The 17,242-nt window shown below is 42.4% G+C and overlaps 1 protein-coding gene across 1 annotated transcript in view; it reads left to right on the top strand.

The window, feature by feature from the left end:
* The window catches only part of ANXA5 (annexin A5), a 29,601-nt gene extending 13,818 nt beyond the window's left edge, over nt 1-15,783 (top strand). The window contains exons 6-13 of the mRNA XM_024213033.3: nt 1,996-2,086; nt 3,174-3,253; nt 3,837-3,893; nt 9,065-9,158; nt 10,224-10,319; nt 11,242-11,300; nt 13,828-13,950; nt 15,176-15,783. Coding sequence (XP_024068801.1) covers nt 1,996-2,086; nt 3,174-3,253; nt 3,837-3,893; nt 9,065-9,158; nt 10,224-10,319; nt 11,242-11,300; nt 13,828-13,950; nt 15,176-15,238 — 663 coding nt within the window. The 3' untranslated portion in view covers nt 15,239-15,783. The remainder of the gene's footprint in view (nt 1-1,995; nt 2,087-3,173; nt 3,254-3,836; nt 3,894-9,064; nt 9,159-10,223; nt 10,320-11,241; nt 11,301-13,827; nt 13,951-15,175) is intronic.
* The last annotated feature ends 1,459 nt before the right edge of the window (nt 15,784-17,242 follow it).

The following is a 17,242-nucleotide window of genomic DNA, read 5'->3' as shown; positions in this document are numbered from 1 at the left end:
TCCCCCTCAGGTGGCAAGGGGACTTAAATTGGAGGTTTCCCACATCCCGGGTAAGCCCTCACCTCTGGGCTAAAGGTTATAAGGGAACTCCTTGCAAAAACGGGTGTAGGTGTCTAATGCCAAGAGAGGGTTTGCAGGTCAGACTCACAAGCAGAGAGAGGCATTTCCTTGTAGCCCAGACTTAGGTGCTGAGCACTTTCGGGGGGGAGGGGGTGTCTTAGGACCTACCCCTCACCTTGGCATCTCCTTGCCTTGTACTTAGGTGCCTTGGCTACTTAGGCAGGGAGCTGCTGGCTTTTGTGCATCCCAATCTGAGGCGCCTCTTTCCACTTTCATTGTATAGAGAGCCTATGTGCTTAAGTCAGGTTTTGTGAATCTCAGAGATTTTTCTAGGTGGCTAAAAGTTAGGCACTGAGTGTCACCACTAGGGTGACCAGACGTCCCGATATTTAACTCTGTCTCGTGTCCCGACTGATGCATGATCGGGATCCCATTTGTCCTGATATTCAGTAGGGTTGTCAGGCTCCCTACCCGGCTCCGTGCAGCTCCCCGGAAGTGGCGACCTCTCCCTCTGGATCCTAGGCAGAGGAGAGCCATGGGGGCTCTGTGTGCTGCTGCCTCCATGAGTGCCGGCTCCACAGCTCCCATTGGCAAGGAACCGCGGCCAATGGGACCTGTGGGGGCGAAGCCTGTGAGCGGAGGCAGTGCGCAGAGCTGCCTGGCTGCGCCTCCGCCTAGGACCCAGGGGCAGATGTTGCCACTTCCAGCGAGCCGCCTGAGGTAAGCGCCGCCAGGAACCTGCACCTGAAGACCCTCCCACACCCCAACTCCCTGCCCCAGGCCTGAGCCCCCTCCTGCACCCAAACTCAGCACCCTGCTCCTGTGCTCCTACCCTAGCCCTGAGACCCACCCACTTGCAGCCCCCGACCTGCGACATGCGCTGGGGGCCGTAGCCGGGGCCGTGTGCCTCTGACCCACAGCATGTGGCAGGGCCTGGAGCTGGGGCCATGCGGCCCTGGCTTGCGGCGGGGGCCTGGAGCCAGGGCCTTGCGCCCCCCTCGCAGCTTCCTAGGGCTGTGAGCCTGTGGCTGACTTCCATGTGTCCCTCTATTTTACTCTTGCGATCTGGTCACCCTATTCCCCACACCTTTGTCAATCTAGCTGTATGTGTTCAGATGATGGTGTATAACCTGAATGACTTCATTATTTATAAGTAATTTATGAATAGAATTTTCTCATTTCAGAAGAGTTGTAAATACCTGCTGGGGCCAGGTAGCTGACTGTTTCTTGTTTGAAGAAAACCGTTTTGAGCTAGGGCTGATTAGCATTCATTTTGTATCCCCCTAGAGGCACAGCCAATCCAGGCTTGCATAAATAAGGTGTTGCTTTGGCTTTTATAAATATTATACTCAAAGGAGTGGAAAGTGACTGTTGTGCACATTGTAATTAGAGCACGTTGACTTAAAATACTTGGGTGCCCGAGTAGGCAATTTTATTTAAAAAATGTGTGTTCATGGTGACTAAAAGGTTGGTTGTAAATGTAGTGCAATTCAAGTGATGTAGCCATAGTTCCTGGGTTGACTCAGTTATGCGAGTGATCCTAGTGAGACGTTGTAAGACAAGGTGAGCACCAGAGAGTTGCCTAGGAAGTATGGTTACATCATTTCAACTGCACTAATGTTACAGATCATGTTACCTAAATGAAATAGAGCTTGGTGTTCTTGAGCACTGAGGGTCTCCTCCAAAGCTCATTGAAGTCATAGAAGTCTTTCCATTGTTTTTGTTGAGCTTTCAATTAGGCCCCATTTAAAGTCAAACCAAACCTTAAAAACTGACTTTATTTCAAGTAGAAAAGTACACAGCTGGTAGAAAGAAAACTGTGCTCTCCCCACCGCAAAGTTTGTTAGGTAGAATACTGCGGTTGGGTTTGTAAGAAATAATTATCTTTCTCTCAGTTACTGTATCAATTGCTCTGTATTTGTGCTCTTAATGTAGGGAGCAGGAACCAACGAGAAAGTGCTGACTGAAATTCTTGCCTCCAGAACAACTGCAGAGCTGCGGAATATAAAACAAGTTTATCTGGAAGGTAAAGTTCAGTCAGTGTTTAAAATGTCTCCTCTCTTTATCCCTCTTAACATTTTTAATGTCTGTGTTAACACTGCGTACTTGAGAGCTGAGGGAAGAAATGGGGATGGGAGTGCAAAATGAAGACTTGTCTTACAATTAGAATTTTATTCTGGTGGGTTGGGGACCCCTGCACTGCCAGAGGCTAGTGCTCAGATACAGCTGTACAGTCTAACTTTTTTTTGGACCGAATTTTAGTTGGGATGTAATGTTTAATATCTTTTCCTTTTTATAGTGGGATTTCACTTAAATTTGGCCCTTTTCTGTTGATTTTATTCACTCTAAAGTGTGTGGGGGAGTCCAATAATGGGGAAGGAGGAAATTGGCACCACATAACGAACTGAAACTCTTATCTAAAATCAGCTGTTTGTTAAGATTTTTGCTTGCTATCTGAGCACCACCTAGGGCTATCTTCCTTTTGAGCAATCTAAGGCTATTCATGCTAAAGCCAATGCATCTCTTCCTCTGTTTCTTGGGATGGGATGAGCCACAGAGAGTACAGCGTCCCCAATAAGAGTGATGGGTTTTCTCCCATCTCCAGGTGGCTCTTCCTTTGATTCATAGGGACTAAACCTTTTTCTTCCAGGGTTAGGGGGACTTCCTAAAAACAAAGGCAACTACTAAATTAACTATGTATGCATCCAGGCTCCTGTATTGGAGGGAACGTTTCACATCTGAATACAACCAGACACTCCCTGCTTAGTGCAGAATTCTCCAGTACTGTTTGCTTGCAGAGCCTGCCCTGACATTGGAAATGAGAACCGAACCTGGGTCTGACTTTGAGTAATAGTTGGTTTAGTGATTTTATGCTGATAAAGGCCAGATTGTACCTTCTGCCTCATCTTTGCAGTGCCATTGAGTTATGCAGATATAAATGAAGACAGCATACAGCCCTTTGCCTATAAGGCTCCTTGAGGCTGATTAAACAGATGATGGTAATCAGATTAGGTGAGCCTTCAACTTCCTCTGTCTCTTGGGAACTAGTGAGGGCATCACTTTTTTCTATTAGAAAGAGCTGAGAAATTCTGTAAGGTGATGTTCTCTTGCAGAATATGAATCCAACTTAGAAGATCATATCACAGGAGACACAACAGGTTACTATCAGAGGATGCTAGTAGTCCTTGTTCAGGTAAGTCTTCATTTTGTATGTGCGTGAGCATCTGTGAGATTGGAGTATTAGACTGCAGAATTCAGGGCTGTGTTTGCTTATTTCACTACTGGTTAAGGATAACTCAGAATCTAAATCTGTTTTACACAGAGGCCACTCTGAATTATTTTCATACACCTATAGACATAGATCTTGGAGATTGGTATAGTTGCTTGCTTATTCCACCCAGAGAGCTGGTCTACACCAGAGCTGCATGGAGGGACTGTAGCAGGGTGCAGGATTGATCCCAGTGAGTGGATTGGAAGTTATGGTGGTTTTAGGATCCAGTTCTGATCTGGTACCCCCAGTGACAGGTGTAACTCCCAATTTGCAATGGTGTTCTTGAGAAGCTGTTAGATAACAGAGAGCTTGATACATACATTTTTGTTTATAATTGGGAGGGCAGAATACTTAATTCACTCTGCTGTGTGCTAGCATTTTTTTGCTGAAGGAAGGGGAAATAAGACTGTGGAAAAACATAAATTACTGATTATTTGGCATTGAATCTTATGCTCATTATATTGGACCACATTGTTTTGGACTAAACATTGGATATTATTTTTAGGCTAATAGAGACCCTGATGGAAGAATTGATGAGGGTCTGGTTGAGCAAGATGCTCAGGTAAGTGAAAATAATTTCCTTAGTGTGTTTCAGCTGGTTAATATACAAATAAAATGGGTGCACAAGTGGGGCCCAGCTGTGAGAGATACTTGGTTTTGGAAACAACTGTTGCTTCCTTTCTGTTGCAAGTGATGTGAAAACAGAGGTGGTGCAAGCTGGAACATTCAGATCCAGATTTCAAACACAAGTTTCAGGACTCTCTTCCCCTCTGTTCCACCTCTTTCTCACCCCAGTTTTGCCAGTTATAAAATGAGAAGCCTAAATAGTATGGCAGTGGGAGCATTACAAATATCTGAGAGAAATGGATGTTTCCAACATTGGATATTCAGGTGTTTGTCACCTGCAAAGTTTGGGGGCATTCAGATTCATTCATTCATTCATTCAGATCTGATGTTCTGAAACAGGCCAACCTCTACATAAAGGACTTGTTTAGGACCTGCAATTTACTGATAATGCAACATTAGCATTACTCATGTATATGTGGCCCAAATATGTTGCTTTATTGTAACCACATGGGAGCTCCAGAGCTGCCACTGCTGATATGGTGACTGTCTGAATAATTTTCCAGGGAGTGAAATACTGCAGTTGAATTATATTTTCCATAGCTCTGCCTCCAACTCTTAGAACTGCACTCCAAACAGGAAAAGCAGGAGTAGGAGCAATATAATAATTGAAATGGCACCTCTTAGCAGATCAGATTGGCTTTGTTGTTAATTATAGTAGGGGTCAGATCCTCAGCAGTTTGATTGCAGAGTTTGTTTAATGCATGTTGCATCTTGGCTGTTTCAGATAGATTTGGGCTGAAAACTTTCTCCTACAGGTTGTGGGCATAGATGAACAAAAATAAAGATTATTCAGAAAAGTAAACAAGAAGGGAAAGTAAAGTACAAGATCAATAAAATACACTCTCTTGCTAGAGGTTTGGTACAAAATTAATAGAGGAATTGGCAATATATATTTGTAATATATGCTCTTCCACTTCTGTTCCTACCTCTGATGTGGAGCTGTAGAAATCCATAAACGTCCAACTCCATCTATTGAGCTTCAAAATCAGCCCTCAAGAAATCAGAGATTGGCAGTTAGTCTAGTTCAGGGGTGGGCAAACTACGGCCCACAGGCTGGATCCGGCCCGTGGGATTGCCACCCCCATGGCGCCGTGGGGCTAAGTCAGGCTCCTTGGCCCCACGCTGTTCCCGGAAGCGGCCGGCACCACTGGGGGGAGGGGTTGGGGCGGAAGGCTCTGTGCGCTGCCCTTGCCTGCAGGCTCTGGCCCCTTCCCCCCGCAGTTCCCATTGGCTGGGAGCAGGGAACTGTGGACAATGGGAGCTTTGGGGGAGGTACCTGCAGGCGAGGACAGTGCACAGAGCCCTCTGCCTCCCCCCCCCCCCCCCCCAGGGGCTGCAGGGACGTGGTGACGGCTGCTTCCGGGAGCGGTGCGGGGCCAGGGCAGGCAGGGGGCCTGCCTTAGCTCTGCTGCACGCTGCTGCCACCCCGGAGCCGCTCAAGGTAAGTGGGGTGCAGGCTCCAGCCTGGTGCTGAACTCCTGCAACCCTCACCCCAACCCCCTGCCCTGAGCCCCTGCCGCACCTCTCCTGCACCCCTCACCTCAACCCCCTGCCCTGAGCCCCCTCGTACACCCTGCACCTCAACCCCCAGCCCTACATTCATGGCTCTGCATGCAATTTCCCCACCCAGATGTGGCTCTCGGGCCAAAAAGTTTGCCCACCCCGGTCTAGTTAGTCAAGTAACAGTCTCCCTATCTACTGAAACTTGTTGTGTTAGGGTTTGTCTCTAAATTGATTGTTAGCCTAGGCAAGTAGCAAGCTTCTGGTCTCAGTAAATAGACTTCTTTTGGCTTCTCTAACTGAGGCTAGGCCAGCAGCTACTCTTTTGTGCGGACTTCTCTACACTCCAAAAAGTACTGTTTTAAGTCAATGTAACTGTTAATCTAAAACTAAACTAAATTTAATGTTCTCCGTGTGTACAGCGCTGAGCACAACGGGGTCCTGGGGCTCTGAGGCGCTACCACGAGACACATAATAAAAATCATCAGTTTAGAAACTGATGGAGTGAAATCAGTGTAACCTCCTTGTGTGGTCACTCTTCAGTCAGTTTGAGTGCCTTCTGTTGATTTAGCTGTGGTCAGTGTTATGCTCACAGTTTACGCACAAAGAAGTTGGATTAAAAAACACAAATATTCTTGCTGGAAGGCTTCAACCTGACGCTACTTTATTTCTTAGAATTCCTACGATACCACACAAGAACCAAAAAACACAGAGAAAACAAGCTGCTCTCAAAGGCAGCAAGCGACAACTCACCCAACCTTGCTTTAAACGGTCTCATTCCAGATCTCTCACTTCACCACAGAGCCCCCTAGCCTGCAGGCAGTAACAGGACTTCTCTTCTCACCCCCTCCCTGCCCCCCCCCCCCCCCCTCTCAAAATGATACCTTGCATTTCCAACACAGTCCTCAGTATGGCACAATCAGTAAGGAATCAGGGAGAGGGGGTTTGGAACAATATGCACATACATGTAACTATACTGTCTCAGAATAGTAAAGGAGGAGTAAAAGGCTTAATTCTTGAATTCTCTTGGATTGAAAAAAAATCAGTAGCTACTAACTGTGTTGCAAATTGTGCATGTGAAGCATTCTGTGAGTGTAACACTGTGAATAAGTTCCCTATGACACAGCAGGCTAAACCTTAAACAAAAGTAATGCAGTTAGTCTCCAACTTCAGGACTGTCTAGATTTTAATGCAAGTATCACAGCTAAAGCAGCATCCCTTAAGGGTAATTGTAGCTGAATTATCCATTGCTGCTGGCTATGACTGGGTTGTAAAGAGACATGTGGCAAGCCATTTTTACACTTATGAATGAACCTTTCATACTTCACTAAAGGTATATAATGGATGCCACTTGTATCTCCCCATAATTCTAGCTTCATTCATGAATAACTACGTGTCACTGATTGCAAACCTCTTTACTCAGGAAAATTTGTTGGGTGTTAAACTGTGGTTTACTAAAAAGCAGATGACTTCGTTGTATGAAGTGTATTGCACCAAAGTGGCCTGCAGTCTTGGCTGAAGAAGTAATTTTTATAATGTTCACAATGAAGGAACAAATTGGGATCTATTATCTCCGTAGACCATAGTTTCAAGATCCCGCTGTGAAATTCAGGGTTGGTGAGCACACTTCAGTTTGAAAACCTCATTCCTAAAGGTTGTCAATGTTTATAGTAGTGCCTTTTACGCCAGAGGGATTTCAAGTAGGCAGAATGTAACTATCCATGTGAAAGTTGGCTAAGACATTGGGGTTAATAACCTTACGTTTGCATAAAATGCCATGGGACCTTTATTGATCACCAGTAGTCAGGACCTCTGTGTGTAAAGAACTGCAGTTCCAACAGCACAGTGCCTCTAACACCATGCTGGATTTGGTAATGACTCAGATGGAAGAAGATTAGATTTGGTAATGACTCAGATGGAAGAATGCTAGTACTGACTTGGAATAGGGTATTGCTGACAGGACTTCCTGTAACACTTCTAGTTATTCCTTGAAGGTGAGAGCTGTTCTTCAGTTTTCTCAGGTCTGCCCTTGCTTAGCTTGTGGGATCTGACAAGATCCAGTCTGAGGAGGTGCAAGGATGCTTGGTCAAATCTGTACAATTGTGGTTGTCACCCACTTGAGTCTTGCATATTTCAGTTTTAAATGAACAGCCATGAAACGATTTATTGCTGTGTTCCAAAGAACTGTCGTGGCCGCATTTCCTCTTACATACTGGATTTTCTATATTAAAAAAAAAATAGAGCCTGGATGGTCATTAACGATGTATTTATTGTAGCAGTTTCGGACTCAGAATAAAGAGAAAATTCAAAACTTTTTGATCATACTGTGAAAACAAGACCATTATTCCTCTGTTCAGGCAGCTGGTCAAAGCAAGTTCTGTGCAGCAGATAAGGGGAAACAGGCAGATATTTGGATTCATGGGTTTTCTTCAGGAAATACTTGAACCCCTAAATACAGAGCCTGTTTGCCTAACCTCTACTTGGTGAGGAGTGTGAAACTGACCCTAGATCTCTATATTCAGAGATCTTTCACTGCATGAGGTGGCTGGCAGACAACTTTGGAGTATGCATTTAAGCTTCATCATCACTTGTTGTGTACCTCATCCAGAGCACCAAATGCCCCAGTGACAACTGTGTGGGTGAAATGAGACGATCACTATGCTCTCGAATGAACTCGTGCAGAAACATAATAAAATTATCTATATTAAACTTTATAAAAATAAAATTTTAATCAAATGAGGACATGGACTCCAGGGGCTAGGAGGTGTGGTTTTGATGCACAGGACTGGAGATCTGGGCCTAGGTCATAAATCAGGTCAAGAATATAACACACACAGAGGAAGAATATGAGAGCTTGTTAAATTTACTTCAAGAAATCTGTGTGTGTGTGCTTTAGATTGCATGTTTTTCTCGACTTTCCAATGCAAAATACTTGTGGGTGTGGCATGTGTATATTTTGATGGTGCCTGGTGAAGTGCTGCATTTTAAGTTCTTTTAAGTGCTGGCTTCCTAGCCAGAGCAGCAGTCTAGCCTTCTGCTACTATATACATCTTGCCCATGTTAACATCTTCAATAAATTTCTATTTTGTAAAACTTACTAAGTATGGGGCTATGTGGAAATTGGATCAGTCAAAGGGAGACCTTGATTGCACTGGGGTTGGAGGCTGACGATGGGTCTTTCAAATATAATCTTTTTTGGAGGAGGGGAGGGACGCGGGGGGGGGGGTGGAGTATGTTTCTAAAACATTTGCTGGAAGGGTACCTCATGTTTATATGAAGCAGGACTATTACTGTACATGTGCCATGTATCTCAGGACATGAACGGGTTAATGAGGATAGAGCATCACTCAGATGGCAAAACTAAAACTGGGACTAAGGGAAAGAGGTGGGGGTGATGGAGGATGATGGCAAGAAATATCTGTAGTGATGATGGAGCACTCGTGTGCATTTTGATATGGTGTATCCAGTTTTTCCTTATGTATATTTTTGGGACATGTCACTCAAGCTTCCTCCCCTCCAACTGCAGTTGTTATGAAGTGTAGAGTCCTTCAAGTGAATGTGTGAAGAAATTACTAACTTCATTTTGGTTTCTTGAAATTATAACAGGTCTTGTTTAAGGCTGGAGAGCTGAAATGGGGAACAGATGAAGAAAAGTTCATCACCATCTTGGGAACTCGAAGTATCTGTCACCTAAGGAAGGGTAGGTAAAGTGGTGCAAGTAGAACTGAAAACCAGAATCTCAGCTGTGCCCAGTATAGAGTCATAGACTTTAAGGTCAGAAGGGACCATTATGATCGTCTAGTCTGACCTTCTGCACAGCGCAGGCCACAGAATCTCACCCACCCACTCCTGTAATAAACCCCTAACCTATGTCTGAGCTATTGAAGTCCTCAAATCATGGTTTAAAGAGTTCAAGGTGCAGAGAATCCTCAAGCAAGTGACCCGTGTCCCATGCTGAAGAGGAAGGCGAAAAGCCCCCAGGGCCTCTGCCAATCTGCCCTAGAGGAAAATTCCTTCCTGACCCCAAATACGGTGATCCACTAAACCCTGAGCATGTGGGCAAGACTCATCAGCCAGACACCCAGGAAAGAATTCTCCGTAGTAACTCAGATCCCACCCCATCTAACATCCCATCACAGGCCATTGGGTATATTTACTGCTAATAGTCAAAGATCAATTAATTGCCAAAATTAGACTATCCCATCATACCATCCCCTCCATAAACTCCATGCAGCTCATAGGAGAGGAGCCATGAAGGAACTGTTTTTTGGATCCCTGAACTTGGGGAAGGTTCTATGCATTTGTGCTAGATGTTGGATGGGGGAAGCGGGGGGAGGCTGTCTCACATCTGTGGAAAGTTGTCAGATTTGATGGTGCAGGCAGCTTGATTGAGTTTAAATGCAGAATCTTCCACATAATCCAATATAGATGAGAGCTTTGTTAGGGATATGAGGTAGCTTGTTTCTTTAAGATGGTGTCAATGTTGTTCTTGTTTAAATATGCTACTCATGCCAGCTAGACTGTAGACTGCTGTCAGGGGACTCGGAGACTACATCCTCCTCCCTGAGGAATTGTATTGTACAATTACAGTCTGCTAGGAAAAAGATACTTTAAAATAAGGTGGCGGAAGAGTGTCTGGATGATGGGGTTTGCGCAGTGGATAATATATGGTGCTTGGATGAAAATAGCATGTACTGTGGGGGATAGTGGGAGAGGTAATGTTTACATACATGGCATTAGTATGTATTTGTCCTTGGCTTTTCAGTGTTTGACAAATACATGACTATCTCTGGTTTTCAAATTGAAGAAACCATTGACCGTGAAACCTCTGGGGATCTGGAGAAGCTGCTTCTGGCAATTGGTAATTAACAGTCTTACTACTGCTACACTATTTTGTAGGTGCTATAATGTGAGCTCTGAAAAGATGACATGGCATTTCCTTTAAAGGGATTCAAACAGTGCTGAGTAACCTGATCAACAGCCTGAGTGAAGCCGACACCTGTTTTCTCAAATCAATGACCTAAATTCTAAAATCTCCAGTAGCACAGGGGATTATGTTACTATTTATTGTTGCCATCCTGACTCAGTGTAAATCCAGCTGAACTCTAATTTAATAAAGCTATTTAAATTGTCTAGGATGCAGGAATTCCAGAAATGGTTTCATTTAGTCTGTCCCAGATTAAAAAAACGTTATTTTGGTTGTTGATGTTAGTGACTTTGGTCAAAAGGTGACTGACTAAAAATGCACACCCTCTTATGAAGTAAGTAGCTCATTTGGGATCTTATTATTTATTTAGTAAATAAGCGTTTCCTCTTGTTATCAGCTATGGGAGAATGAACTGGATTCTGTTCAGCCACATGCATCATCAAAAGCACTGTTAACTCGTATCTAATTGTGGGACCAAATTCTGCCTTCATTTGCCCAGGCCAGCCTACTGAAGATAATGTGTTGGCACATTTGTAATTTGAGGGTAGAGTTGGGCTTGCAGGATCTGTATTGCTGATGAGATATGAATTCTACCTTTCAGATCCCAAGTAGGACTATTAGAAAAATATTTGGGTGTAAACTGATCATTCTTGTTTGGGAGTCAGTGAGCCACAGACATAAACCCATGCAAATGAAGCAGTGAGATGTTGGAAAGAGAGTGATAGCCTTGAGAAAGTTTCTACTCCAGAGCTTAAACTTGTATTTATTGTGTAATTTGAAAGTCAAAATATTTACCTCCCCTCCGATTGTCATACATGTTCAATAGAAACTGATTATTAATGATTCATTTTCTCAGTGAAATGTGTCCGAAGTGTACCTGCTTATTTTGCCGAATCTCTCTTTTATGCCATGAAGGTAAGTACTTATTCTCCACATGACCCTTTTTCCCCCTCCAAGTAACCCCCCCCCCTCTCTCCCTCCTCCTCCCCTTTCATTCTTTATCCTTTTTGAGAGAGAGACAAGCTTAAATTCACCCAAATTTTGCCAGGCTGTGACTAGTTTGGATAAAATTGACAATATGGCAGTTACTATAATCTTCAATATGGAAACACTACCTTTAGAGACTATATATATCCCAGTATGCAATGTTCCAGCTTGCTCTCAGGGGCCTTCCGCTGGCCTGAAAATGGAGCACATTCTGCTGAAAGCTGTAATTTCTGCAGATGACATCTATTTTGAAAACGAGGATGACTAAAAGCTATGTTGTAAAATCTGCAGACTGCAAAGTGTCTTTTTTTTTTTTTTTTAAGATGACCATTTATAGACCCATATCCCAACTTTATAAAGTAAAATTCTAGTTCCTCATTCAAATGTGTTTTGAAGTCCATCCCATTTTTGAGGAGTAGAGAGAAGCTGCCAAAAAGAGAGACTTAAACACCAATCTGGCTTTACTGATTCCTTCATTCCTGTGCTCCCCTCTCCCCCCACTTCTCCCGTGCTCCCTTTCAGGCCTCGTCATCTTGGGGGGGGGGGGGGGGGATGTATTCATATATTGAGTTAGTCAACATGAGTTAAAATCCTAGTGAAGACAGCCGGCAGTTGGTAGTTTAACCTGCTATTTCACATGAAATGACTAGGCTCCCCGTAGTTTTTTTCCTTAGTGAAGATAAGGCCTTCATCTAAAATGAGTTTATCAAGAAGTAAAATATATTAATAAAATGTCTGCATGAATAATTACTTGGAGGAAATCATGAATTGATATCTGGATTTTTAAAGAACAGTTGTTCTACTACCCTTATAGAAAAGCCCTATAAAATGTAAATGAGATGTAAACGTAGGGTTCCATACAAATAGAATGAAATTTTGAAGAAAATACACTACAGATCTGTGGCATTTAATAGAAAAACTTTCTATAGGTGTATTGAACCATATTTTAGATTTCTTGCAGGCATATATTTCTTATTAAATTCTACAGGCTGGTTTTTAAAAAAAAAAAAGAAAAAACCTATAGAAAGTTTATAATTTTGTATTAAAATCTGTAGAACCTGTCTGTAGGGAGACCACTTTCTCGTAACTTCAGCAGAAAAATTTACTAATATAATGCGTCTTGACACAGTCACCCATTCAGGGACTGCACACAAGGCTCAATTCTACACTGCACTTGAGCCGCTTGCACATCTGGAAGAGGCAAAGGTGGTTTCCACTCCTTGATCCTGGTCAAAAAGGGGGCTTTTTGGTTCCTGGCATAATTTGAGTGTCCTTAGGTCAGCCATCTAAAACATTCAAATGTGTACCATGAAAACCACCACCAGTCACAACCAAAAGTTTAAGGATTGACTGGACATTGAGAATAGGGGCTAGAAATAAGGTTAGGGGGCTCACCTGGGACCTCGTTGAGGCATATTAGGGTAGAAACTTGCATTGCTATTGCCTGTGTTGAACCTGACTGGTTGATCATTAGGGGATTGGGACTTCAGGGCTGTCAATCTGGCACCATTCATCAGTGCTAAAACTCACTAAGGGTATGTCTGCACAGCAAAAGCTGTGCACATGCTAGCCTGAAGCCAGCTAGCTTGGGTAACAATAGCAGGGAAGACAGTGCAGTTCAGGCATCTTTGCTGGGGTAGTACAAATCTGGTATGGATGCTGGGTATGTGCTCAGCTCACTAGCCTGCTCTGAAGCCTGTGCTGTGTTCATTGTTATTGTTATGCATGCTAGCTGGAATCAAACTAGCTTGGATAGGCTTGCCTGTGCACAGATTTTGCTGTGTAGACATCCCTCAAAACTTTTTTTTTTAAAGCAACAAACGCCTGTCTGAACAGAGTACACGCACAGTTATACTACATTTACCACAGTCTCCATTCATATGAGCAGTCAGATAATTTTGAAAATAGTTATTTCTACTGGTGACTCAGACTTATACAGCAAGTCACATGCCTTGATTAGTCATCACTGGGCTTTGTGCTCCAACTTTCAGTGAAACAAAGTCAATTCTTAGGGTGGAATTGGGGATCGTTTAGTAAGATGCTGATCTTGATCATAGTATGCAAATACCATATTGTTTGATTTTTGGGAACGGGATCATTTCCATTTGTTTGGGCACTTATGGCCTGAAGCTACAAGCTGGTGGGCATGAACTGGGAGGTTCTGAGCATCCTCAACTTCATAGAAGTTCAAGGCACAGAGCACTTCACAACATTAGTTCTTTACTTTAAGTTGAAATTTGAATGCCCTATGATACAGACCAAAACATTTTGTACTAATAAGATAGAAATACAATGCAGTGGTTCTTTGAAGACCCATATACATTCTCACTGTATGTGAAATATATTTATCAGTTATAACCATACTACAGAGGGCTCTCAAACTTTTTCTAGATCAAAATACCTGCGCAGCATAAATAGATGCTTTAAAATAATATTTAAATATCTTTTAACATAGGGAGCTGGCACTGAAGATGATACTTTGATCAGAATCATGGTTTCGAGGAGCGAAATTGATCTGCTGGACATTAGACGTGAATTCAGAAAGAATTTTGCGAAATCTTTGCATCAGATGATTCAGGTAAAATCTCTCAAATCCAGTTCACTGATAAAGAAATACTTGGGTGAGAATAGTATTTATAGGTGGTGTAAGACTTCTTCTTTAGGTAGTGTAGGTAACGTTTGAAGAACAATATTGAATGAATGAATTTTTGTAAAGGGCTTAAATGCCGGAGTAGTTTGGAAGGGAGATATTTCCTAAAAAGGAGAACTTCAGATTTCCTTGCAAATGTGTAGTAGTGGGGTAGATCTGATAAGAAAATCAGAGACACTTTCCCCCTTTCTTGCCTTTTTTACACTTCTTCTTTCCTGGTCTGAGCTCCTTTCCTTTCATTTTCCGTGTCTCCGAGAAGCTGTTAGTGGCAGAAGGAAATGGACTGGGATTGTAATCCTGCATGTGATTCTGTTCCATCATTTCCCCCCCTTTCTCTCTCTCCCCCCCCCCCCCCACGGTGAAAGCAATTTTGTGCAATGGAGCTGGACTGCAATTACAATCTAGTCTCCTTTTTCATCATTACCCAAGAGAAAGTTTAATTGCAGAGACAAAGGCAGAATCATAATCATTTCAGTGGGAGGGAAGGGAGTTGGTCAGAAAACCAGATATTGCAGGATTTCCATGCATTTGTTTTAAAGTAAAAAGCTGTTTAATATAAGCCATAACTCTTTTCCATAGCACAGTATTTGTAGAAGTATTCATCATATAGTATTGTCTCCATTTTCATCTCTTAATCAATTCTATTTATACACTGCAATCCTTCAGTTCTGCTGTGTCTAATTGCTTTTGAAGTTATCAAGAGGGACCAGACTCCTTCCTCTGAAGTCAGTAGCAAAACTTCCCATTTGACTGCCAGTGGAGTAGGGTTGGACCCCTGCTAACTTATGGAAGGTCACCTCCAATATGTTAAAAAGATTTAATTTGTAATGCTTTGGGTTAGGGTGGTTTTCCCTTGGTTAGTTGGTTTGCAAATGGAAGAAATGACTTTGTAACTTGCAGTAAATGGCCCAGCTCCAGTATTGCCATTTGAAATCTTTCAGAATTTTTTATTTAAATGAGGAGTCTGGATGTTTAAAAGTAACACATTAGTCAGAGAATCTCCTTGTGTCATTCCTGAGCAGATAGTCATACAAATGGATTTCCTGTCGGTGAAAACTCTGTAATTTGTTGGAGTATTTCCTGGGTTTGACCCTTTTTTAAAATGTCTTTATGGTTGTGACTCACTGTGACTAATGCTATGTTTCGTACACAGAAAGATACATCTGGGGACTTCAGGAAAGCACTCTTGCTCCTCTGCGGTGGAAATGATGAGTAACACTGTCAGTGATATGAAGGATTCAGTCCTGCTCCTGCCTTGCAGCCCCTCAGTTAGCATGTCTAGCTATGTTTTGCATGTTAGTGCTTTTGTAGCTGCTTACAGCCACACTAGCATCCTAATCGTTAAAAAGACCCAATGAAAATCTTGTTGTTGAAGTGATATGCAGTCTCTCTTCCTACCGGCACCCAAGCAGAAGTCTGTCCATCCCAGCCCCCAGGAGTTTATGAAGTGCCTCTTATGACTATGCGAATGTTCTCCTCTTCATGGAGATTCATGCACAATTTTTTATAGATGTTTGGCTGAAGTAGAGAAAATCCACACATTCCAAGAAGAATTGAAAGAAAATTTAGTCTCTAACCTCTTTTTTTTTAAACTTCATTTATGGTAACTCATTTTGATGGAAAAATTAAGGTAGCTTTAAAATTGTGAACTAAGGAAAATTATCCTTCATATGTATTTGGTGCTATTAGAATGAATCTGCTAAACAACAATGTGAGCTATCAATGGAAACATAACGTACCAATAAACTGTCCCCTCTCCAACACAGTTGTATCTATTTTGACAAGCAAAAAATCCATTCTTTCTTCAGATTGGTTAAATGATCCTACTACCCTGCACCTAATGTCTTCTGTTTTCATAGTGCTTTGGAAATGGGTAGGTAATAATGTGATAGGTGGCTTCCAGATGGATGGATTGGTGTCAGGGGAGAGCTTTAGGCACCCTTTTTGCTTTTCTAGGTTGTGTATTTGGTCCTGTAAACCAGGCACAAGATAGCAACATTGTTGGAAGAAGGTATACTCAATAAGGTATAGGGTACTGCATGTGAAATCCCAGGGATGTACAGTTTCTTCAGTCCTTTGTCTTTCTTTTCTTTGCAATGGAGGTGTCTCAGTGCTGCCCGTCCATGCCCCAAGTAGGACAGATGCCAAGAGCACATAAATCTCCATGACTGTGATTGCGCCAAGAGTCTTCAGTCTTGAATTTTCACTTTTCTCCTGTCCATCACCCTCAAATCTTTCCCCATTTTCAGTCACCACTTACATATTGGAACTGGCATGGACAGAATAGATAGAGTAACACAGTTCTCATTTACAGCAAATTGTACAGTGATATTTTTTTCCTTCTGGAACTTGGGGTACGTATCAAAATTCCACACCCAGATCTTTCCTAATCCTTTTATTCCCTTATTTTTTGAGGGGAGGAAGTCCTTACAATTCTTATTTAACGTTCTACCTTTAAATTCAGTGCCATTAGCTTAGCATTCATGAGCAACCCTGTAAATCAAATCAATGTGTGCGTATGATGGAGAATAAAGTTACAACCAGAGAAACAGATTTCTGTTTCTAGCTTTCAAAAGATGTTTATAAACAGCTGCTCAAAACTTAGCTCATAAGTCACTCAGTCACAACTGCAGAAACTCCACATTTTTTTAAAAAGTGCTATTGAAATTGACTCACAGCAGAGTACTTCAGTTCTTTAAAACCAAAATCTATTCAGTATTGAAATGTAACTTTCTAATGAAGGATTGAAATCATAACCATAAAACTCAAACATTATTTTAAAGTAAATGTAAACTGAAGTCTAATCCATTAAAATAGCTTTTTTCCCCAGGATGCTTTATTTTTTCCACTATCTTTCTCTATTTATCTTTCTTCCCTGCCTCTACTCAATTTTAAGAAAATATTGCGTTAATCTTGACTGATAACCAACAGAAATAGTTGCACTATGTAGTAACTATGAGAGTAGTTTGATTTACTATCCCTAGTTAGGCACTTGTTTGGTCCATACATGAGGATATGGAAGGACTATCATCTACATTTTACAGGCAGGGAACTGACACACAAATTAAGTGACTTGCCAAAAGTTACACAGGAAGTCAGTGGCAGAGCTTGGTTATTGAATTCATATATCATGGGTTGTAATAAAGTGCCTTAACCACAACTCCTCCCCTTCACCAGATGGTGATGCAGACTGGTATCAACTGGGCCAGAATCTGGGCAA

This window comes from Terrapene carolina, unplaced genomic scaffold, assembly GCF_002925995.2.
Source record: "Terrapene carolina triunguis isolate 2854851 unplaced genomic scaffold, T_m_triunguis-2.0 Scaffold66, whole genome shotgun sequence".
Taxonomy (NCBI): domain Eukaryota; kingdom Metazoa; phylum Chordata; order Testudines; family Emydidae; genus Terrapene; species Terrapene triunguis.
This window is presented reverse-complemented; position numbering and strand designations above follow the sequence as displayed.